This window comes from Euprymna scolopes, chromosome 41, assembly GCF_053919585.1.
Source record: "Euprymna scolopes isolate OS-2025 chromosome 41, ASM5391958v1, whole genome shotgun sequence".
Taxonomy (NCBI): domain Eukaryota; kingdom Metazoa; phylum Mollusca; class Cephalopoda; order Sepiida; family Sepiolidae; genus Euprymna; species Euprymna scolopes.
The window spans coordinates 48,404,491-48,430,467 of record NC_136522.1 but is presented as its reverse complement, the minus strand read 5'-3'; the positions used below and the strand labels follow the sequence as shown (position 1 = coordinate 48,430,467).

Below are 25,977 nucleotides of genomic sequence, written 5' to 3'. Positions count from 1 at the left end.
TTGCCCGGGTGTTTGGAGATGTGTGTGTTGGGCTGGGGTAGATGAAAACAAATGTGATAAAAAAAAAAAATTAAAAAAAACGATAACCAAAAAAAAAAAGTTTTGGTAGGTAGGTAGGTAGGATCGAACCAGAAGCCTTGAGGTGAAGGTGGAAAATAAAGTGTGAGAAAAACCTTACATGTTTACCCGCTTAGCCAGCAACGGAGAGTAAAAGAAAGACGTTTGAATTTATTTGAGGATTAAAAAATGAATTGACATGTGCGTGAATTTAATGAGATCAAATATTACACCATAGAAATCCAGCGGTTAACTCTTACTGCAAGGCAGTTTTTTGGGGGTCTGTTTACCCAACTTTGGCTGGTTTTGTTTCCCGAAAATGTTGGGGAGGAAAACCTAGCTCCCCATAAAAGGGGGATTGTCCAAATTCAATAGCAATTGTCCAAATTCAATAGCAATTGTCTGATATAAGGGGTTTGTTTGCCCTGCATCGATCAAAGCTTTATTGCTTTCTGAACATTACCTTCGCTTTAGATTTTGTTTCACTTTTATACAAAAGAGTCGAACACACATGAGGGGAGCTGAAATAGCAAGAATTTTGTAAAAGTTGATGTAAATAAATCTAGATGCGACACACGTTTCGCAAATTGTAGATATTACAATCTACATGGTATATAAAAAGTTGCAAGAAATAATAACCCCACAGAGAACCCCCCTCCCCCCGAAAAAAAAACCTGTGCTGGACATACAGAAAATGTGAACACACATTTTGCCTTTTATATATATATATATATATATAGAGAGAGAGAGAGAGATGCAGGTCGTTCAAAAGGTAAGGCCTCCTATTTTTTAACTCAAAAACTAAAAAAAACTCCAGTATTTAATTTTCTACATAGTTACCACCATTCTCAACACACTTTTGCCAGTCTCTTTTGATGCCTTGATCATAAAAGTTTGGACTAATTTTGTTTCTAACATCTCTGTCACCTCTCTGAAATCGATGAACCCATCTCCTAAATGTGTTGATATCAACTGCATCAGCTTTGTAAATATTTAACAAACGCTGGTGAATGTTAAACCGCTCAATTTTTTCCTGTATGGAGGAATTCAATGCTGCATCTCTGCTCTTGACACACGTCTACGATAGAGGTTGCTTGCTTAGGGTTTTACACTATTAATATCTGCAACAGAGAAATGAAAATATCATGTCATGAATGCATAAGTTCAATCATCATAACACTGCAATTTACAATCCTCTTTGATCCATTCGGGCGGAATAAAAAAAAGGAGGCATTACTTTTGGAATTTCCCTTGTGTAATCCAGGAGAAGAATCCGTGGTCATTTTAGGGTAAGTTATATAGATGATTCATATAATTTATATATAAAGTTATCTCCCCTATTTTTTTAAAATAATTATCTCCCTTTGTTTAATATGACGGCGAATTCTCAAATAATCCTTTTTAATTGATTAAAGCCTTGACCAATCAACAAACATTTAATTTTTTTTTGATCGCGTAATTCATGTTAGAACAAAAAATTAGACATGTTCAGAGATGTCAAAAGGATTATTTAATAGAGAAATAGCCATGTCTCCAAAGTTAGCTCTTTCTATGTATTTTTTCTTGATTTTTTTTTTTTGTGTGTCTAATATGGGGCTGTGGGGAGTTGAGCAGGAAAAATGTTTGCTCGCATTACATTTAAATTTCACTAGATTAGTACAGTCAGGGAAGCATGAAACAGGGAGACAATTTTCTAGTTTAGGAGTCCAAGGGAAAAAAACTATTAAATCGAAGATTTTTCAACATCTCGGGATCTCAAGAGTTAAGGAGTAGAGTTTTGCTGATTGTCGAGTTAGTCGGAATGAGGTACATTGTATGAAGTATGTATATTGAGGGAGCACAAGTGCTATGAGTTTTTAGTCGTGTGCAAGCAATTCTATAAGTCACTTCATCAGTCCGTCGGTCCATAACACTTTTGTGCTTGGCCTTTTTGGTTAAGATCAAAGGTCTGTTGTTAATAGATGCTGTTCTTAGCTTTTTGAGCTTTTCTGGGCCTTTTGGCCAAGATCAAAGTGTAGTAGTAGAAGAAAAACTGGTCAGAAGTAGAAACCAGGGTCGAATCCTCTGTCAAGACTTGGGTTCAAAGGAAATTGTCCTTGAAGGGTCGGGCGGAGGAGTGTGCTACATACATCTTTCCGCTCATCCTTTACCATCTGTCTGTACTTCTCCTCCCTGCAAAACGACGAACCAACTTACAGGAGCACCTCGGCACACACTTGTGGAACGAGGGTAAGCATTATGTTTGCAGAGAGGTCTGTGTTCGAAATCCGAGTGAGTGAGGCTTGGGACTGCCCGATCTCCTGTGTCACAAGCAGGCAGAGAGGTTGGCCTTCCTGAGTCATTCATTGTACATAGAGTACATGGGTCACTGCGGTTGGAAGCTCATTTTCCAATCTCACACTCAACCCCTCAGTCGAAACTTGGCGGAGACCGAGGGGGGAACAAACATTCTATGCCAAATGCTGGTCCGCACTAAGAGCATTGCCGGGGACCAGGGCCCTCGAACTGTCTAGGAACAGGCTTTATCAGGAGCTAGTGGGGCATGGCACAAAGGAACCGCTAGTGAAATGGACGGGGATGTCGTTAGTGAAGTTGGACGCCGGGATGGGACTTTCTTACAAACTCAGAATTTTCCCTCACCTGGCAACTTGTCTGGAACGCACTGCCCCTCCTTGAAGAACTCAACCTGTACAATGAAGAAACCCGGGTCTACTGCCTGCGCTGCGACGAGGACATGAGGGAAACAGCCGGTCATGCCTTTTCCCGCTGCAGCAGGCTCAAGACCCTCCTAGGGTACGTCAACGAGGTAATGGCTCGCATCGATGCCAAGCGCTGGCTTGAACTCGACGAGTCATATTTTGTGGAGAACATGGATCCGCCACTGCCTGTGGAGAAGATGGATCCGCCGCTGCCTAAAAGAATGTTTTTTTTAGCGAGACTAGCAGTAGCGAGGATGGTCATATGGATCACATGCCTCAAGCGAGTCCGCGAAGGGATATCTGTTCCAAATTCAAGAACTTTTTATTTTCCAATGAATTGAACTTTTTTCGCACACACACACACACACACATTTTAATAAGAAAAATAAAAAAAACATTTGCACACACACACACACACATACAGAAATTGTATATATATCCTTTTTTGCAAAAACGCTGAGATTTTCATTAGTTAGTTTAGAGGAATTGTAGTAAATGTTGCCAGTCAAGAGTAAAGTCGATAAAGACTCCAATTTTTACTTTAGTTACAAAGACCCTGCAACACTCCCCTCCCCAGATCTTATGGGGCCTTGTGCCTAAATTTGTTTTTTCTTTTGGAGATTTTACTTTTTTAATTTTATATTGAAATTTTTTTAATTGTAATTTTTTCTTTAAACGGAATATCAAAGTGTAGTATCTGTTCTGGCAGATACTGCAAGCAAAGACCATATGTGGGAGAAGACCTTGGTCAATGTAGAGGCAACCCTTCATACCAATTGTCACTATCCAGCTTCCCTACTCCCTGGGGAGTTGGTCCCCATTTCCCCTTCATTCCTCACATTAAAAATCGGCCTTGTGCCTTATTTGCTCAGTGGGGGAGCAAATAAATACCGCTTTTCTTGGCCTTTTGGCCAAGATCAAAGTATAGTATCTATTCTTACTACATGCTGATTGCTGTACTTAGTGTGGGGGATCACTTTTCTGTATTAATTTAATGTAAAATGATCACCCACTTTACAGCCATTCAAGTCATTCTCCAGATCATTCAAGTTGTTTTTGAAGGATTCCAGTTATTTTTTAAGCATTCAAGTCATTTTTAAGGTCATTCAATTCATCCTTAAGTTCATTAAAACTATTCTAAGTCATTTACTTTTTATTTATTTAAGTCATTTCAGCCCATTTTTTGGTCATTTTAGTTTATCTTTAAGAATTTCATGTCAATCCTACATTCACGCATTCATTCATTACATGAGAGCACACGACTAATGGCTATCGGCCTTGTTCAGAGCACATTCCATTAAAGTACTTATAAAAGGCACAGGGATGCGATGGGACAAGGTTTGGGGCTTAGCAGGCAGTGTGGGACCTGTTAGATGTGAGACTCTTTTTGGAACCCAGTCTAAGAGTGAGATACGAGTGATAGATGCATCAGCCTATAGGTGGCACTAGTACTCCACTAGTACTCCATGCATGGACGAATTATTGCTTTGATTTTAGCTGAAATAGGTACATATATATGCATGTATATCTAAGATTGAAAAAAAATTTTTATGCATTTTATTTTTAATTCCAGGTTGTATATTTCACTGCCCTATTTCCGTATGTAGTTCTGTGCATATTGTTTGTTCGTGGTGTCACACTTCCGGGTTCTGTCGATGGTGTACTTTTTTATCTGACACCAGAATTCCACAAACTTAAATCAGCCAAAGTAAGTCCATTGAACGTTTTTTTTTTTTACATTTAATTAACAAACTTAGAATATTATATATATATATATATATATATATATATATATATATATACACACAAACACACACACACACACATGAAGTTAGAAAGAAAAAACTCAAACACAACTAGTTAGCCATTTCTCATAATAATTTATTTCACCTTGATCGTGATGAGGGGGAGCCAGCAGTGGCTTAACTAGAGAATAAGAACTTTCATTCCATCTTGGTGTTGCTATATATATATATATATATATATATATATATATATATATAGTGAATAAATGACAAAGACTATATTCCAAAATTCATGATGTTGACCATCTTATAATTTATTCCTTTAATTCAGTTGGCATTTACAATTCTTGAGAGTATCTGTTTCATAGCGCAAAATCAATCACTAATTATTATACGTGATATCAATCAGTGAATCTATTATGCCCTTAACTCATAAGAAGAAATAGCAACAATCAATCTGTCAAATTATAAGATGGTCAACATCATGAAGTTTGAAATATAGTTTTTGTCCTTTATTCACTATATTGCTCTGTAATTACATTGAGTTCTTAAATAAGGATTGGCATATATATATATATATATATATATATATATATATATATATATATATATATATATATATATATATATATAATTTCTGCCAGTAATTTAATGAAAAATTAATTGAAAAATAAAAGCAATTTTAATAAAAAATTAATTGAAAATTTAAAGCGATATTCTTGAGTAATTATGTACAATTTTTGTGAAATTTTTAGAAAATTAAAATTTAAATAAAGATGAAAACATTCATTGCAAGGTAAGTTTCATGAATGCCAAAAGCAATTCTTTTTATTGGTGTTTTTGTTTGTTTTTTTTTAATTTAATTTTTCATTGTTTGTACCTGTTAAAATGTTTTTGACTCCTAATGGGGGTATTACACCAATGATTTTGACGATCGTTTTTATAACCACAAGTTATAATAACAAACCAATGAGAAGCTTCCAAAGTTACTATAAAAATTGTCGAATTTCAATCAGGTTGCCGTTATCTCCGACATGAACTTGCATTTGATTCCTTGCTGCCATCTTTGTTACTAGGAATTACTTAACACTCAAGATCGAAATTGCACTGAATCTTCGCCGCCATCTTTGTTACCAGGAATTACTAAACACTCAAGATCGGAACTGAACTGAATCTTCACTGCCATCTGTGTTCAACATAATGTCTCAACACTTAACAGTACCAATGATAAATTATAAATATTTATTGATTTTAAACTACCAGCAAAACTAAATTCCATGTACTTTTACATTTGCAAAAATATTTTCACATATTACATGGGTTTTAGGGTAATCAAAAAAAACAAAACTTTTTAAGTAAATTTTAAGAATTAAAAAAAAATTGGAGTCAATACTTTAGAACAAAATCAGTAATCGTATTAGAATCGGAGAAAATATCAGAATCATCCCATCATCAGACAAATTGCTATTTAGGCCAGAGTAAAATGCCAGCAGCATTCAACCTAATCAGTTTGAAACCGCTTCCCCTGAAGGAAGGAGTTTCATGGGAATATAAATTTCATAATCAGTCCCCAGTTACATGTATATCTCAGTCAGGGGAGATGACAACGTTTTCTAGTTATCGCAGGGAGGTGTCAGCGTCCTCTTACATACAGTATCTGATATTCCCAAATGGTCACCCATCTGGTACTGACCAGACTCAACGTTGTTTAACTTTGGTGATCCCACGTAGAACTAGTGTGTCAATGTGATTATGTCGTATACTTAGATTTGACTAAGATAACATATGTTAATAAACTTCACTTTTACTTTTTGTTTATTTTTTATTTATTTCTTTTTTTTTACAGGTTTGGAAAGAGGCTGCTGTACAAATTTTTTTCTCACTCAGTCCAGCCTGGGGAGGACTTATAACATTAGCTAGCTATAACAAGTTTCATAATAATTGCTTTAAGTAAGTATAAAGCCATGTATTCCAGTTTTATAACCCCGCCCCATGCCCCCACCCTCCTGGGCGATCACAACCCTAAGTGGGTTGAACCAGCTTCCACTGAAGGAGGAAGTCTAATAGGAATATTAAGTTCACAAGTGGTCTCTAGTCGCATGCAATTCCAGTTAAGGGAGATGATAATGTTAGATTTTTGCAGTTCTTGCAGGTAGATGTCAACATCCTCTTCCATACAGTGCCTGGTATACTCAAATTGTCGCCCATCTGGTACTGACCAGGATCAATGTTGCTTAACTTTGGTGATCTAGCGAGAATCAGTGTGCCAAAGTGATTATATCGTATAATAAAATCTCACCGTTAGAAAGATGAAAATGCAGATTTGAAATATCAATCTACTAGATTTAATATTGTTTCTGACTTTTTTTTTAATTCCGTATGGAATGGCGTACAAGTGCATAGTGGATAAAGTACTAGATAAAATTCAGCTGTAAGTTATACTCTTCTGCCAATTGAAGGTTCAATCCTAAGTGCGAGTCACACTCAAAATACAATTACAAATGACCGTGTTTTTAAGTCTCTTACTTTTTAGTATTTTATTGCTACAAATGGTGAAGATAGGGGACCAGTACCTTTTTTATAAAGGCCTGGTGGCTGACCCTAGTTGGCCTCTGTCATAGCTGGAGTACCATGTCCAAAGATGGAAAGGTTTATGCTATCGTTTACTTCCTCCTGTCTAGCGTATGAACAGGTTGATGAGTCCTTTTTATCCTGAGTGCCAGCCTGCTGTATGTATTTTTGGTTTTATTCATATTTTTATAGGAGTTCCTTATTGTCTACAACTTTTTAATTTTTTTTAATTAAAAGCTGGCTTCTATTTATGTAGGGGGTAGGGTGTCTCTGCCCACAACCCAGAGGACATGCTGGATGACACGAAAAGATAGCACAGCATTTTTTTAATTTGGTCAGAGTTTACTTGTAATAGAAAGTAACCTCATGTCAATGTCTCTGACAAACCTTTATACAGAGACACAAAAGACACTCGACGATGGTGTCTAGTAGGCATTCAAGTGTTTTTTTGCTTTAAAAATGTGTAAACAAATAAAAATTAAAAACTGAAATGACGTCATTGCATCCAAGTCAACACCATGTATGTGTAGTTAGTTATGATTAAAGTTTGTGTATACGATTTGAAACTTAAAACGATTTCATACATTGTAATTGATTCTTTCTTTTTTTTTTTTACAGAGATGCTTTGATAGTTTCCATTGGAAATATATGCACAAGTATATTCGCAGGTTTTGTTATATTCTCTATCATTGGTTATCTGGCTAATGAGTTAAACATGCCTGTGGATAAAGTAGTCGATCAAGGTAAGAGTTTAAATTTATCTATGTGGTTCTATCTCATATATATATATATATATATATATATATATATATATATATATATATATATATAATGCTCCCTCTCTTGGGTTGAGCATATTGGGAAGTAATATACAAACTGCCATTAGCATATTAAGCGATGCTCTTTGTGTAAACAAATCGATCTTAGGCATTTGGACGATGTCAAAACATCGTTAATTCACTACCCACACAGCAGCAGCTGAATATCATAATGGTAAGAAGCCTTGACTGTCGTTTGAGTGGTCGGATTTCGATCCTGGCTTGGGGTTGCCTGTCGAGCCGCACTGATGAGCTGTGGTACAGCGAAACAGTATTGTATATGTATGACTATATATATATATATATATATATATTTGTCTTTACATAAGCAGTAGTTTGTTGCTACACAATTCCGTTTTCGAAAATAAGGGTTGTTGCCTGATGAGGTCTCTAGTTAGTAAATACTAGGAGACTGAAACATGCTCATGACTGTGTAGCAACAAACTACTGCTTATGTAAAGACAAATGTAACTTACACTATTACTGTATTGGGCACTCTTGTATGAACCGCGTTATATTTCACTGGTGACCCTACCTTTGGAAAATAGCAACCTCAAATTATATATATATATATATATATATATATATACACTTGTGCCCGATATTATTCATACCCCTCGGATCTTTGAGATTTCTATAAGAATATTGCTCAAACCAGAAGGTAGACAATATTAAAGGGATTTCAAACAATAAATCAAGCATAACCATTTAATTTAAACTCAACAAATAAATAAATTATGCAAGTTTGAAACATTATACAAAGAAAAACAATAATGGCACTAGTTCAAAATTATTCATACCTCTCTTACTAATAGTCAATAGCATGCCCTTTATTCTTAATAACTGCCTGTAACCGTTTTGGATATTTATCAACAAGGTTTTTACAAGCATCAACACTGATTTTTGACCATTCTTCAATGCAGTAGTTCTCCAAATCCCTCAAATTTCTAGGTTTCCGCTTTTTAACCTCAGTTTTCAATATGTGCCAGAGGTTTTCGATAGGGTTCGGGTCGGGACTCTGGCTAGGCCATTCCAAAACATTAATTTGAGTATCCTCAAACCATTTCTTGACTATTTTGGCAGTATGTTTTGGATCATTATCCTGTTGAAGGATCCAGTTTGGTCCTAAATGGAGCTTCTCCGCATCCTGTCTAATGTTTTTCTGGAGTATCTCCAAATATTGCTCCTTCTTCATGGTTCCATCTATCTTGACCAAACTACCTGGACCACTAGCCAAAAAGGAGCCCCAAAACATTAGGCTACCACCACCATGTTTCACCGTGGGTATGGTGTTCTTTGGGTTGTAAGCTTCTCCTTTCTTCCTCCAAACGTAAGAAGCATCCATATGGCCAAACAATTCAATTTTTGTTTCGTCAGTCCACAAAATACTTGAGAAAACGGACTCTGGAGAATTCACATGGGTTCTAGCAAACTTTAGACGTGCTGCAAGGTGTTTTCCGGTGTGCAATGGAGTCCTTCTTGGTCTTCTTCCTTTCAGACCATTTTCATGCAGAGTCCTTTGCAATGTTTGCCTTGATATTTTTATGCCAGAAGACTCCAGATTTTCTAAAATGTCCTTAGTAGTGGTGGTTGGATTTGCATTAACACTTCTTACAATATTCCTGGTGGCTCTAGCAGACAGTTTCCTTTTCCTTCCTCTACCAATCAAGTTGTTTGTTGTGTGGTGGCTCTGAAATTTTTTGATGATGCTCTGTACTGTTGCTGTAGGAACCTCAAATTTCTTGGAAATTGACTTGTAACCTAAACCATCCTTATGTGAATTCACAATTTTAGTCCTAAGATCATTACTAAGCTCTTTTTTGTTCCCCATTCTAATAATTTTTATTCTTTTATTGGTTTTCAGTTGATATCATTTTAATTTCTGAAAAATGCAAAAAAACGAAATGAAATTAATCAAAGGTTGTATAAAAGCATTCAAAATAAGAATCAAACAGGAAACAAACAGTCAGAAATCCGATTAATACTGAAAAAATAAGGGGGTATGATTATTTTTGAACATTGCAGATTTTATAAATAGCTGTATATTTCTTTTATTACAAGTATCCCGAGATTTTAAAATGACGAAAATGATCAGAAGAGGTTTATTAAGAATATGTATCAATATGGACGTAAACAATAAATTCTTACAAAGTTACACCTAATAAACTCAATTTTCAAGGGGGGGTATGAATAATATCGGGCACAAGTGTATATATATATATATATATAATTGATTTTACTTATAAAATAGTTATCCATGTACACACGTTTCACTGTATCTATGACTAGCCACACTGATGAACTGTAGATATTGTGAAACATGAGTCTATGGATAACTGTTTTATAAATAAAATAAATGCAACGAATATATGAATATGCATTTATATTTATACATATATATTTGTTTATGTCTAAAAATATGGGCCATTTATTAAGACCTAAGATGAATTATCTCTAGGGGGAGATAATTCATAATTTAATTATTGTTGAATATTAACAAAAAATGCAAAAATATGCAACTGGAAAAAATATATTTTCGCTAGATTATATATCATGCTAGACAAAAATATTCTACACTGACCTCAAAGCAGGAGATTATATGATTTCATGACAAACAAACATTACTCCCCTTACAAAAACAAAATTTTCCCCACTCTTTATCTGTGCCAAAACCAAAACATAGATTCCATGAACAAAGCTTCTTTCTTAGAAGTGCACGCTTGTGGTACTCTGTTCCGTTTGCCTGTTTCCCACCTGACTACAACCTGAATGTCTTCAAGTCCCACATAAACAAATTCCTAATGAACCGCACCCTTAAGTAAGACACTTTATCAAATCTCCAATACTAACATACTGCACACAAAATAACCCGTATCCCCGAGTGGCTTCCTGGCCTTGATAAGTGGTGACCAGCTTGTAAAAAAAAAAAAAAAAAAATTTATGCCTGGGGGATTTTTGCTTGTTAGAACAATGTCGTCCAACAAGATAACCCAGCAAGCAAATTGATATTAGATTTTTTGGAATGTCAGAGGATATATAATTATTTCCACAATAAGACAATGCAAAAAAACAAGTGTAAAATCAGGGAAAAAGGAAAAGTTGCTCGTCACAGTGTATCATGGAACGTGCTCGATTGGGCCCAATCTCTGATTCCAATCTGTAAAACATTCACAGAAATAACTCCGCTAAATTACCACAACACAAATAACTTTTTCGGTCGCCTACAATAGCATAGGACTGTTTCCCTGGTGACTATAATATACTCGGGGGTGTAAGTAGTAACACAAATGTATATATATATATATATATACATACATATATATATATATATATATATACGTTTTATTTTTTATTATCGTTTTTTTTTCTGTTCAGTTACATTTTTGTTTCAGCTACACGACCTCCTCAGACTTTACAGAAAAGTTCGTTTATGGTGGAACGAAGGAATGAATGATGTCAGGGGAGCGTGCGAGAAACCCGGAATTTAAAGTAACCCCCTCTCCTACTTACCCCTACATATCTCCCTCCCTCTCCATATATCCTTAGTCACACCAGAAAGGAACTTCCCAGACCTCCCACAACCACCTAATGTTCTTGAACTCCAAAACTAAAGCATTACCGACCAACCAAGCACCCCGCCTCCCCTTTTTCTCTTTCCGCTTTTCTCGCACCCCTCCCCTGACATCATTCATTCTTTCATTTCACCACAAACAAACTTTTCTGTAAAGTCCGAGGAGGCTACATAACGACCAAAAAACGGTCGCGTAGCTGAAACAAAAATGTAACTGAACAGAAAAAAAACAGTAATAAAAAATAAAACGCATATTTGCTCTACAACAATATTGAGCACTTTCTTCAGGTTTTTATTAATTACCATTTCTATTATATATATATATATATATTTATAGTCATCGACATACAGTCCTGTTTCGTTGTATCACAACTCATCAGTGCCACTAGACTAGCACCTCTCCCAAGCCGAGGATTGAACCTAGAACCATCGCGTTGATAGTCAGCAGTTCTATCGATCGACCCACGGGAGCGGCGCCCGTAAATAATCTCGCCAAATATCTATTTAAACAAACATCCGTCAACCACTTTTACAGTACTCTAACCACTTTGTTTATAAACAAAGAGCGAGTGTTGCATTTTTCAGCCAATTAAGTAGCGGATGAGATGACTTACGACAGTGCTCTACCCAAAGAGGGGGGGGGCTTAAAATATTTGTAGTCATCGACATACAGTCCTGTTTCGTTTTGTCACAACTCATCAGTGCCGCTAGACTAGCATCTCTCCCAAGCCGAGGATTGAACCCAGAACCATCGCATTGATATATATATATGAGATAGACAGTCTAAGAGAAATCCTCCACTGAAACAACTATCCAGCTTCTTTTACACATAGAAAAGTTAGATGACTACACTCCTTTTTGAGAAGAAGTACAGTTTGATTAATCTATGTTAACAGACTTTTTTATATGTGACGTGGTGACTCATGAGGCATAGTATTTATCTCACATGCAAGTTAAGTACTATTAGTATATCATATTCTGGGTTCGGATATGTTGTACTGATGAACCCAAAATAGAGTGAAACTCGAGTCTAGTTGATTTTTTTTTTATTTTGCTTTAATTAGTAATGTTTCTAGTATATGAAGTTTATGTTTGTTAGTGCAAGAATAGATGTGCTGTCCACTAAAAGATTTATTGACCTCACTCCCAATTTTGAAAACTTTTAGTAGTCAGCACGTCTGTTTTTGAATATACCACTAACAAGAATGAACTAGAAGCTTTACTAATTAAATTAAAGAAATCAAATACTAACAAAATAAATTTCAATAATAGCAATAAAATTCTTAAATATCTTTAAAAAGAATATAGAACCCTATTAATAGAGTTACTAATATGTGATTTACCAGAAAGAGGAAAAAAATCACCTTTTATAAATATTTTTTATTATTAATCATCTCTGATAAATTTTCAGTTGATGTCAATCGATATACTTCTGACGGACCAAGATGCCATAAAACTATATCTTTTCCATTCGTCGAGCGGTCTTTTTAATTTCATATTTATCAAAAAACTACAGCCCCCTTTTTTAACCAGGTCTCATTTAACACCGGGAAAAATATATTAACAGTGTTTAATAACTAACAAGAAACTAAATAAATAGCAAAATCGAAATTAAAAAATAAAATGAAAATAATTCGCCCCAACCCTCTTTCACCCACCTTTATAATCAATTATAAAAAAAAGAAAGAAGAATTATAAATACAACAAGCCTCAAAGAAAAAGAAAACGAAAACAACAACAATCGTTCCTGATGATAATCGGATGCACTGATAGAAAGTGATTGAGATGAATATGGCCGAACAACAACTTTTGGCCACCATTTTATATAATATGCCTGCTGAAATTAATTGTTAATATGTCTGTTTGATATAAACTGTTTGCAGGCTTTCCTGTGTATGGTCTTCAGAAAAGGCTTCCTCCTGGGGTGACAGCCATGCACACCAATTTGATATAGTGTGTGTGGCGTATCGTTTGAACACTAACAAACTGATCCTCCACCTCTTCAATTTCTGCTGACAGTACTCCTATGCTGATCTTTCAAAGAAAGCATTTGGATGTGATGCTCAGTACGTACACTCAGCTTCTTTGGACTACCTACCCAAAGCGTGTTCCGAGGGGACCCTTCTCTTTTAAAATGCTGGATGATCTTAGCCACTGTGCAGTTCATTATCAGGGTGTTGACAATCTCCTTATAACCTACCTTCATGTAGTGCTACAGTTCGCTTTTTAAGATCCTCAGGGTGTTGTTTGTCATATGGTGCCATATTGGAACTTTCAGTGACCAGTATGAGAGATTGTGAGAGCTGCATTACAAATTTGAATACACCTTCTCCCTATATGCATACATGGACCTAGTAACACTAATGAGTCACATGGCATTTTGGACAAAAAAGGACAAGCAATTTCAAATTAGGGGTGTAGTATCTTAGGGGTGTACTCACTTTTGTTGGTAGGTGGTTTAACTTTTAATGGTTATATTGTGAGTTATTTTGAGGAGAAACTAAATTAATAAAATTAGTTTCCTCTCAAAATAATGTAACTAATAAATTAACTCTTTTCATTGTGTCAAAATGTCATTTTGTTAGTGTTGTCCTATGTAGATATATACTTAAATATTTGCAAAAAATGTGAGGGGTGCACCCATTTTTGTGATACATTTTATATATACATATATGTATATATATGTGAATATATATATATATATGTATATGTGAATATATGTATATATATATATATATATATATATGTGAATATATGTATATATAAATATATATATATATGTGAATATATGTATATATAAATATATATATATATGTGAATATATGTATATATAAATATATATATATATATATATGTGAATATATGTATATATAAATATATATATATATATATATGTGAATATATGTATATATAAATATATATATATATATATGTGAATATATGTATATATAAATATATATATATATATATGTGAATATATGTATATATAAATATATATATATATATATATGTGAATATATGTATATATAAATATATATAAATATATATATATATATATATGTGAATATATGTATATATATATATATATATATATATATATGTGAATATATGTATATATAAATATATATATATATATATATATATGTGAATATATGTATATATAAATATATATATATATATATGTGAATATATGTATATATAAATATATATATATGTGAATATATGTGAATATATGTATATATAAATATATATATATGTGAATATATGTATATATAAATATATAAATATATATATATATATGTGAATATATGTATATATAAATATATATATATATATATATATACATATGTGAATATATGTATATATAAATATATATATATATATGTATATATAAATATAAATATATATATATATATATATATATATATATATATATATATATATTTAAAAACAGTAATCTACGTACATGCATGTTTCGGGGCCCTACCCCTCGTCATCGTAGATATATATATATATATATATATATATATATATATATATATATATATATATATATAATTTTTCACTATAATGATTAAATACCTACAACTACTAGTGTTTCATCCTTTTGGAAATCATCAGTGTAGGGTGTCATGATTAACGCCAGTCGAGAGATTCGAACCCCGCCAACAGAAGTCATGTCTGACTTCATTAGCAAGGACTAATGAGGCTTTATATATATATATATATATATATATATATATATATATATATATATATATAGCAGCAGCTGTATAGCATAATGGTGAGAAGCTTTGACTGTTGTTTGAGCAGTCGGGTTTTGATCCTGGCTTGAGGTAGTTGCCTGTCTAGCCGCACTGATGAGCTGTGATACAGCGAAACAGTACTGTATTTGGATGACTATATATATAGTCATCCACATACAACTGTTTTGCTATATCACTATTCTTCAGTATGGCTAGATGTAGTGAATGAAGTATTGTGATCCATTGTTACACTCTCCCACTACTAATATGTATAATTTTTTTCTTCTCATAGGTGCTGGATTAGCATTTATCGTTTATCCAGATGTGGTGACAAGATTACCTATAGCTCCACTTTGGTCCTTTTTATTTTTTTTCATGTTACTGACCCTCGGTATGGGCAGTGAGGTAAGTGTTTTTTCCCTTTCAAATTATACATACTTTTTTGATTGAGAAAAAATATTTGAACATTAGGGATATATTATCTATTATTGGGATTATGATGTCTTCTGCTGATTGCATACGAAACGATAAAAAAGACGACTTGGTGGAATGCTATAGAAAGTAAAGGTCTGAGAGTGAATGTTACCGAGACAAAAGTGATCATAAATAATTATAATGTTGGAATGTCTTTAGTGACGTTAAAGTGGGAGTACACTTGGATTTAATGTTAAAGTGAGTGCAATTTAGGGATGAGTATTGCTTTTCATTTTCATTGAGTCCATTGCTTTTCATTTGTGTCTTAAAAATATTGTTTTTGAACAAAAAGGAAATAAAGATTCTAGATATTTCGTTTCTGAATTTTTGAGATGAGGATTGGTTATTCGTATTATTTGGATTCAACGGACTACTGTTCTCATCTTGAGTATCATTTTCACGACATTTCAGTTGATGTAACTTCTGACCTGAGAATTGAACCTTCAACCTTTCAGGAGAATATCACTTTTACAATTGATTTTTCCAAGTAACTCTAACAATAACAGTGATACTCTCCTGAAGGTTGAAGGTTCAATTCTCAGTGTGGGTGACCAAAAAATACAATTGTAAATTACTTAGGACCTCTATCCAGGTATTTATGCACAAATATACCTTTATAGCTTAAACAACATTATTTTTTAACTTTTTATATGCCTATGGATGTGGCTTAAAGGGTAACAAATAAAGCTGGAATGCTAAATATTTTGGTTTCGATTCTACGCAATGACACCCAAGTCATATTTTTTTTTTTTTTACTTTTGAAATCACTACTATATATATTCGGTACAATATAATAATTGATAGAAAATTGACTCTATAATAATAAATATGAAATCTGCATAAATTAAATATATATTTAATCATATTTTACGACTGGGTGGCCTTTATTATATATTCGGTACAATATAATAATCAATAGAGAATTGGCACTACTTATATATTAATAGGATAGCGTGTGTTATTTATTTTGTGTGTCATGCTTACATCTAAGTGACTGCCGCTTAATTGTTATGGACTTCCATTTCTTGTAATAAATAATTTTGCTAAGAATTCTTCATAAGTTTTGGTTTCGGTTTCGATCATGGCTGATGGCACTCAAGTCATAAATTACTTTGATTTCGATTATAGCTGATGGCACTCAAGTAATGTATTTTTTTTTTATAAATAATTTTACCAAGAATTCTTCATAAGTTTTGGTTTCGGTTTCGATTGTGTTTGTATTGAGCTTTTTTATTTGGTTGGGATTACCAGATAAATATTTATATTAGATTTAAGTTTACACTTGCTTTTAATGGGTAAATTTTTCTTTCATATTGCCTTGATTGATATATATATATATATATATATATATATATATATATATATATATATATATATATATATATATACTAGCAGGGAGAACTGAAATTACATATATATATATATAAATAATTTTCATTTCAATGAATTACATATATATATAATTTCACTGTAGACTTACCTTTGCACAAGATTTTTTGTTTTTTTACCTTTATAAAATGAAAATGTTTTTTTTTTTTTGTTTTTTTTTTAAGGAAATTGATTGAAGAATACTTTTCATTCAAGGAGTACTTTAAAACAGTTTGCTGCATTTTATTTTTCAGTTTGCCCTTTTGGAGACAATCATGACCGGTATACAAGATTTATACCCTGTACTGCGACAGAGGAAAACGTGGGTCGTACTAACTGTTAGCATCATGGGCTTCCTTAGTGGTTTAGTTGTGTGTACAGATGTGAGTATATTTCCATTCTTAATTGATGGTGTGTGGGTTCGGCTATCTTTCCTTCTTAATCGAATTGAGTCTGTAGGTTACCGAGCCCGACGGTCTGTGAGTTTGGCAATCTATAATAAACTGGTACAAGGTTGGACATGGGAGGAGTCTATTTTACAGGCACTAATTAAAGGGAAGCAACTCTCATGTTATCTTAATAGAGTTAATTCCCTTATCCTGACTGAATTCTTGAATTCTCTGTGTGTATGTCCAGAAAGAGGAGCAGGCTGGGCAGAGAAGAAGGGGAGGTGGGGAAAGAGAGAAAGATTTAATAGAAATATGTTAATTTTTTGCCCCGGGCAATGTCGGATAACACTGCTAGTCTTCTATAAATAGAGATTTCATTAGTTGGTAAAAATATTTTTTTCGTCAGTTGGTCACAATATTTTTTTAAACGTAATAAATGAATTGCGGAATTTGTCTCATTTCTAAATATCAAACATAAAACTACTTCTAGAAATTAGAAAATATTGCATTAATAGTAAATATTAAAATTAAAAATAAATAAAGCAAATGCTATGACCAGTAAACTGTAAATTTTGAAATCTTCAGTCTAAAATCCTACCAACTGACCTGTTTGAACTTTCTGATAAAATAAAGCTTTAAACATTACCATGACAAAATAATTATAGCTTATTGATATTATTAATCCAAAGAAATTTGGCTCTATAATAATAAATACGAAATCTGTATAACTTAAAATATCATGCGAGTATGATATTTATATGTATATTTTACAATTGGGAAACACCAGGCACCTTACTTGTATATCGTCGTCATAGTTGGCAGAACTTGGTTACGATTACAGATTTTGTTCATTAGGATTAAGCTAGCCCCAGCTTCGAAGTGTTTAAGGTGATCCATGAGGCACAACTTATATATTACAGTGATGCTGAATTTCTATGCTTGACTATGATGTCATAGATTTATGAATTACGTCATGTTTCAAAATATTAATTTGAACATTAGCGATAATAAAAAATAAATGTATGTACAAACAAACATTAACAATAACATTCGAAATTATTTTACAATACAATACAATATAATACAATACAACATAATATAATACAACATAATATAATACAACATAATATAATACAATATAATATAATACAATATGATACAATATAATACAATACAACATAATATAATACAATATGATACAATATAATACAATACAACATAATATAATACAATATGATACAATATAACACAATACAATATAATACAATATAATATAATACAACATAATACAATACAACATAATATAATACAATATGATACAATATAATACAATACAATATAATACAATATAATATAATACAATATAATACAATACAATATAATATAATATAATACAATATGATACAATATAATACAATACAACATAATATAATACACTATTATACAATATAATACAATATAATATAATGCAACATAATACAATAAAACATGATATAATACAATATGATACAATATAATACAATACAATATAATACAATATAATATAATACAATAAAATATAATACAATATAATATAATATAATACAATATGATATAATACAATTTAATATAATACAATACAACACAATATAATATAATACAATACAATACAACACAAAAAAATATAATACAATATAATACAAAACAATATAATACAGCATAATACAATATAATAAAGTACAATATAATTTAATACAAATACAACATAATACAATATAATATAATACAATACAATACAGCATAATACAATACAATATAATTTGATACAATACAACATAATATGATACAATACAATACAATATATAGCGAAAAGGAACTATACACCCGAGATTTGTAGTCAAAGTGAAGCGGGTGATTCCTCCAATGTTTGTTTAGTCTGGCTTTGAAGGTATTGAGTGACTCTGTAGATATAACTTCTTTCGGCAGCTGGTTCCACATGTTCACCACATGTTGAGAGAAGAAGTGTGCTTGAACAGACCCAGTTGCCGCCTTCCAATGTTGCTGCTTATCCAAACACAAGAAATGCCCATGGGTCCTGCAATCTTGTTTCAAAGGAAGCATCTCTAGACAGTCCACATTGTATTCCCATGCAAAAGACTTGAGTGGCATCTTCTCTCATTCAACGGAACACCAAAGTTGGAAGATCCAGTTGCTTCAGTAGTTCCTCAATTTCATAGCCCTCCTCTGCACCGATTCTATCGTCCCAATGATCGCAGTGACCATACTGATGTGGCATATTCTATCTTTGGATGGATCAGTCCCTTATAGAAAGACACAAACATAACATGATCCGTGTATGTAAACGAGCAATGACATATGCCAACCAACTTGTTGGTCGCAGCTGCTGTTTTAAGACTTTTAATAGGAAAAGAATTATTTTGCTTTAACTACATAATGCATGGAGTTCTTTCACGATTATATGCTTCCAGTATATCCAAAATATGTGGAAGGAACATATATTTGCTAGTTCTGTAAACAAAACAAATTAATTCTTGACCAACACTGGGTATGTTAAGCTACTTAAAATTTCTTCTCATAAAGTATCGGTTTTTAAGGTTTTAAAAATATTGAAATGAAACATAGTATATTTATTTATTAAAAACACCTTTCACATTCTTTGCACAGTAGAATATAAGATTAGCAGATTTACATTTATCAAACACTTTCTGCATCTGATCATTCTAAATCAATTGAAGCTTCTCAAAATGTGGACACAATTGCTTTCTGAATATGTTTGTCTTAATATTATATAATATAATACAGTTATATTGAATAACTATGCTTCAAAACAATAATTTACCCAATCTTCTACAATTCATTAACATATCTAATCGATATTACTTTATTCTTTACTTCTACAAATATTCAGTTTAACAATGTCAAACATGGCATATGCTTTCTTTCAAATATTCCGTCATTCTGTTTTCATACATTGCTGCAATAGAAATGTTATTTCAAGAATAATTGACAAACACAACTTCTTATGAATAGACTTCGATGTATGCATTGACTTATGATGTTTTATTTTCATTCTTGAAAATTTTGGTCCATATTTTTTTTTTTTTGCTTTATTTCCAGGGAGGCATGTATGTTCTTCAACTCATGGACTCCTACGCAGCCAGTTGGGCAGTCTTCCTTATGGCCATCATAGAATGTATTCTTATCGGATGGGTACATGGTGAGTAAAGGATCTATTATGCAGCTCTTTAACCCCTTCAGTCCTCTGGTCCAATTTATTGGATGTCTTGCAAAAATGCTTGTAAATGTCACTATTTGTTACTACATATTATTACTATATGTTATTATTATAATGTGTATTGAGATTGAAAAGTTGTGTATGGCTGACCATATATAGAGGGAAAAGGGAAACCGTCTATCATTATGATACGAAGTAAAAATTATAGACCAAAAAGAAAAGTGGAGAGTGAGACAACTCAAAGAAGCAGCACGTATGTTGGGTTGCTATCAATTACTAAGCAGACCTAGTTTAGAATTTAACAGCATATGGGAACCGTTAATTATAAATAACAGGTAATATATATAGTAAAAAGTAGGAAATAATTATTATATATATATATATATATATATATATATATATATATATATATATATATATTAGTGTAATTCCATATAGTAATAATATGTAGAAATAAACAGTGGTGTTTACATCTAGAAATAAAATAAGCTTAAAGCTCCTAAAATTCTTATTAGAATTGTCTACAAGGACCCGAGGTGTTGTGGTTAGCATACTTGGAAAAATTCAGTTGTAAAAATGACCTTTTTCTGAAGGTTAGAGGTTCAGTCTTCAGTGTGAGTAACCAAAAATACAATTGCAAATAACTTAGGACCTCTATCTAGACATAGCTAATGGAATGTGAGCATGCTATTTGCATGAATTAAATATAATAGTTCCATTTGAAATTCCATGCAGGTTCCTGAGATCGTCAGAAAGATACACCTGAATAAGATCAGAGGTTACATCGATTGAAATGTCATTAAAATTTAGTGATTACTTTTAAAAACATGTCATTAAAATTTAGTGATTAATTTTAAAAACATGTCATTAAAATTTAGTGATTACTTTTAAAAAATAAAGATTCCATTCATAATTTTGATGTAAACACAAAACAAAATTAAAATGTTGTGATGGAATTAAAAGTTATTTATGTCATCAAAATTTAGTGATGCCATTAAATTTATTTGCCATTAAAATTTAGTGATGTCATTAGAATTTATTTAAGCTATTAAATTTTAGTAATGTCATTAAAAATTTAGTGATGCCATTAAAAATTTAGTGATTAATTTCAAATAATAAAGATTTTCATTCATAATGTTGTTGTAAACGCAAACTGCAAATTTAGTGATGCCATTAAAATTTATTCATGTTATTAAAATTTAGTGATGCCATTAAAAATTTAGTGATGAATTTAAAATAATAAAGATTTCATCCCTAACTTTATTATGAACACAAAACAAAATCTTTTTTGTTTATAGGTAAACATTTTGGAAATTTATTTACTTTTCAAATGAAACAAAAAAGAAATCAATTTGCCTTTTTGTTTGTGTCCTCTATAGTAGCAGACCTGACCGAATGGTTACTTGTAAGCATAGACCAATTCATACCATCCGAAAAATTCCAACAAAAACCTAACAGCCAGCCATGGTTCTCCCCCGAATGTGCTGCTGCCATCGCACACAGAAATCACTTTTTCCATAACTACCAATGTAATAGATGCACTGAAACTAAAGCTGCTTTCAGAACCGCCAGCAACCACTGTAAAAGAGTAATAAAAAATGCAAGAGAACTATATGCGCAATCTGTTGTCCAAAGTAGCTGAGCAGCGGCTTGGTTCCCACCAGTTTTGGCAAATAGCAAATAGGATCCTGAACAGAAACGTGCGTTCTATCCCAACCATTATCAATGGACCAGAGGTCATCTCGACAGTATCCGACAAGGCCAAACTATTTGCCAAAAACTTTGCAGCAAATTCTACCCTGTGTGACGAAGGCCATCAACTCCCCATATTCCCTCCTATAACAGACAACACACTATGCAACATACAAATATCTGTGCGTGAGGTCGCCAAGCTAATCAAGAACCTTAACTCCAGTAAAGCAACTGGTCCCAACGGTATTCCAATTATAGTGTTAAAAGAATTACAACCAGAACTTGCCCCCATCAGAGGCCCACAGTATTAATGCTGGAGTCCCTCAGGGGTCCATACTGGGCCCAACTCTCTTCCTGATCTACATCAATGATCTCCTAAAACACATACTAAAATCTTTCGTTGACATCTATGCTGATGACACGACCATCTATGGCAACACATCAAAGGCTGTAAATGATGATGTTCTCTCTGATTCACTCTCCTCTGATCTTGAGCGCGTGGTACAGTGGGGAAAAAGGTGGCTGGTTACCTTTAATGTATCTAAGACCAAGCTCCTATCTCTACATCATAAACGCTCTGATCCCCATCTGGCATCAATTGAAATGAATGGCTCTCATCTAAGGGAGGCCCCAGGCTTTGATAAGCTCCTGCGTTTGACCTTTAATCCTGATCTTAAATGGAACACATACATCAAGTCTGTGGCCAAGGTCGCTGGGAAAATGGTGGGATCCTTCTACCGCTCCAGAAGATATCTCACTAATGATGCAATTCTCTATCTATATAAGAGCCAAGTACGTCCAAAGATGGAGTACTGCTGCCACATCTGGGTGGGGGCTGCTAAAAACAGCCTATCCTGCCTTGACAGAGTATAAAATAGACTCCGTGGCTTGGTGGGGGATGCCCTTTTCTCTACCTTGCAACCTCTTTCCCACAGAAGAGATGTAGCCAGCCTGTCATTGTTCTATTGTTATTTCCATGGCAGGTGCTCGTCTGAGCTCCATTCTCTGGTCCCCCCTCGCCAATCTTTTTCAAAAAACATCCGACTAGCTGAAACCACCGTCAATAATTTTCCCCACTCCCTATCTGTGCCTAAATCAAAACGTAGATACCATGAACAAAGCTTCTTTCTTAGAACTGCACGCCTGTGGAACTCTGTTCCGCTTGCCTGTTTCCCTCCCGACTTCAACCTGGATGTCTTCAAGTCCAACACAAACAAATTCCTGATGAACCAAGTAATGACACCTTACAAATTCCCTAATACTATTGCTAGACTGTCCCTTTGATTACTGTACACACAATAATCCTTATCCCTGAGTGGCCATTGGGCCTTGATAAGTGGTGAACTCCATGTAAAAAAAAAAATAAAAAATTTAAAAATAGATCGCAACTTGTTGCAAAAGAAAGAAATATTTGAACACAAATGCCAAACATTTGTCCAGAAAATAACTAGAATTTTTTATAGATATTTCACTCTTTTCTGGAAATCCATTTTCCAGATACGTTAACAGTATGTGAGAATTTCTTTATTATAATCCTATATGGCACATTTTTATAAAGTATCCACTCTTCACCAGTAAACACATTATGCAAACAATGGTCACAAGCTAAAACTGTACTATTACTTTGATATCTGAAATCGTGACTATACTATTACTATCATTTAATGAGGAAAGTGTAATATCTGTTCTATTGTCACAATAATATCCTGCCAGGAATTATCTTCTCCTTTTTAAAGAAGGGCTAATACAAGGTGGAACGATAAAATTGTCGCCCTAGAAAAGACGACATGATTCCATTTCCATTTGATGAAAACTGGTTTTTCTTTTTTTTGTTGCAGACACTCTACTAGTTGGCCAGGTGTGTACAAATCTCAAGAGCGACAGGACCCTTCTATCATGTCTGAAAGTGACACAATGTTCAACAAGTAAGATCGGAGATGCACCACTGTACAACTCATGCTCTCTACCGATCCAAGTTATGACAACAGGACCATTGCCAGCACCCTCAAAATGCAAATCCGGATGGTTTAATGCTTGAGGGCACAGCTCAATGTAGATTCCTGTCATGGTTATGGTTTTTGGTGCGGTTTTAAGTGAGGGTCACATCATGCCACTTCATATCTTAGAAGTTGGCTTAAAAGTCGACACCAAAATGTATCTGGATGTGCTGAAGAGTGTGGTGATTCTCCGATGCAATTAGGTGATTGCTGGCAGACCCTGGGTGTGGCAGCAGAACTCTGCATTGGCCCATAAGTCCGAAAAGACCAGGCTTGGCTTCAGAAGGTGTGCTACAACTTTGTACCCTCCTCTCACTGACCTCCTCCTCCCCAGATCTGAACCCACTGGACTACTTCATTTGGTCATACGTCGAGGACATCACCAACATGACCTCCCATAACACTGAAGCCAGCTTAGTGTATTATCTGTTATGGTTTCATCATACCATTCTCCTAGGCATTACATCTTCCACTTTTTTGGTGATGGAGTAGTGTAGTACCTGTTCTGTTATCATGAAAGCATAATTCCAGACATTACCTCCTCCTTTTTTTAAAGAGGTAGGTAATATATTATTATTTCAAGTGTCATGACAGTATCATCCCAGGCATTACATCCTCCTTTGGCAGGGTAATTATTATGAGACTTTTTTCCATGAATTACCTCCTCCTTGGGGGTTAGTGTATATATGTTTGTTCATCCTGATACCCCTACCCCAGGCATTACCTCCACTTTTTTCAGTGCAGTGTAATATATGTTCGTTTTTCATGTATACTAGCAAATATATGTGACGAAGGATTTATTGCTAGTCATAGAATTATTTATAGTTTGAATCGTGTTTATGCTTTCTTTTCCAGGTGCCCAAGAATTTATTATCGAGATTGAACTCATGATTGGACAGCAAGGCAGAAGTTTTCATAAATATTTCACTCTTTTCTGGAAATATATTTCTCCAGGCACGTTAACGGTATGTGAGAATTTCTTCATTTTTTTATTATTCTGCCTTTCAGAGTTTTCTAACTTATCCTCTCTTCATCATCAATCACATTATCATTCTATGCTTCACATGCTGAGCATGTGGGGACTCCCTTCATGAGTGAAAAATTTACTTTCACCATGACTAATGTTTGTGCAAAATTTTTTTTAAAAATTCAAGGCATGATTATTGAGAAAAGTGCAAACAAATGAAAGGATGAACAATTTGGGGGCAATTTCACACCTATAATTCTCTTGGGGGCGGGGGGGGGGGCTGAGTTATTAAAAAAAAAAATCCGTTAAGGCAAAAATTTATTTTCACCATGACTATTGTTTATGCAAAATTTCAAAAAACTTCAATGAGTGGTTATTGAGAAAAGTGCAAGCAAATAAATGGACGAACGATTTTGGGGCAATTTTACATCTACAATGTCCCCTAAGAAGGCAATCAGAGTTATCCTAGAAAATCTGCTCTGGCAAAAATTTACTTTTACCGTGACTAATGTTTGTTCAAAATTTCAATCGATCCGAAATCGAGGAAATTAAATAGACAGGGGAGCTTTGTTGTTAACTGTGAGATATTACGATTTATATGTGATATAAAAAGTTTTAAAAAGTTGTGAACCGACTCACCGTTTCTCT

General features: G+C 33.5%; 1 protein-coding gene across 3 annotated transcripts in view; it reads left to right on the top strand.

Moving 5' to 3' along the window:
* The window catches only part of LOC145266518 (sodium-dependent proline transporter-like), a 331,699-nt gene that overhangs the window by 300,107 nt on the left and 5,615 nt on the right, over positions 1-25,977 (top strand). For all 3 annotated transcript variants that reach the window (XM_080122270.1, XM_080122268.1, XM_080122269.1), the window contains 7 exons: positions 4,330-4,464; positions 6,348-6,451; positions 7,691-7,815; positions 15,500-15,612; positions 17,304-17,432; positions 20,556-20,655; positions 25,218-25,327. In XM_080122270.1, the coding sequence (XP_079978396.1) occupies positions 4,330-4,464; positions 6,348-6,451; positions 7,691-7,815; positions 15,500-15,612; positions 17,304-17,432; positions 20,556-20,655; positions 25,218-25,327 (816 nt within the window). The remainder of the gene's footprint in view (positions 1-4,329; positions 4,465-6,347; positions 6,452-7,690; positions 7,816-15,499; positions 15,613-17,303; positions 17,433-20,555; positions 20,656-25,217; positions 25,328-25,977) is intronic.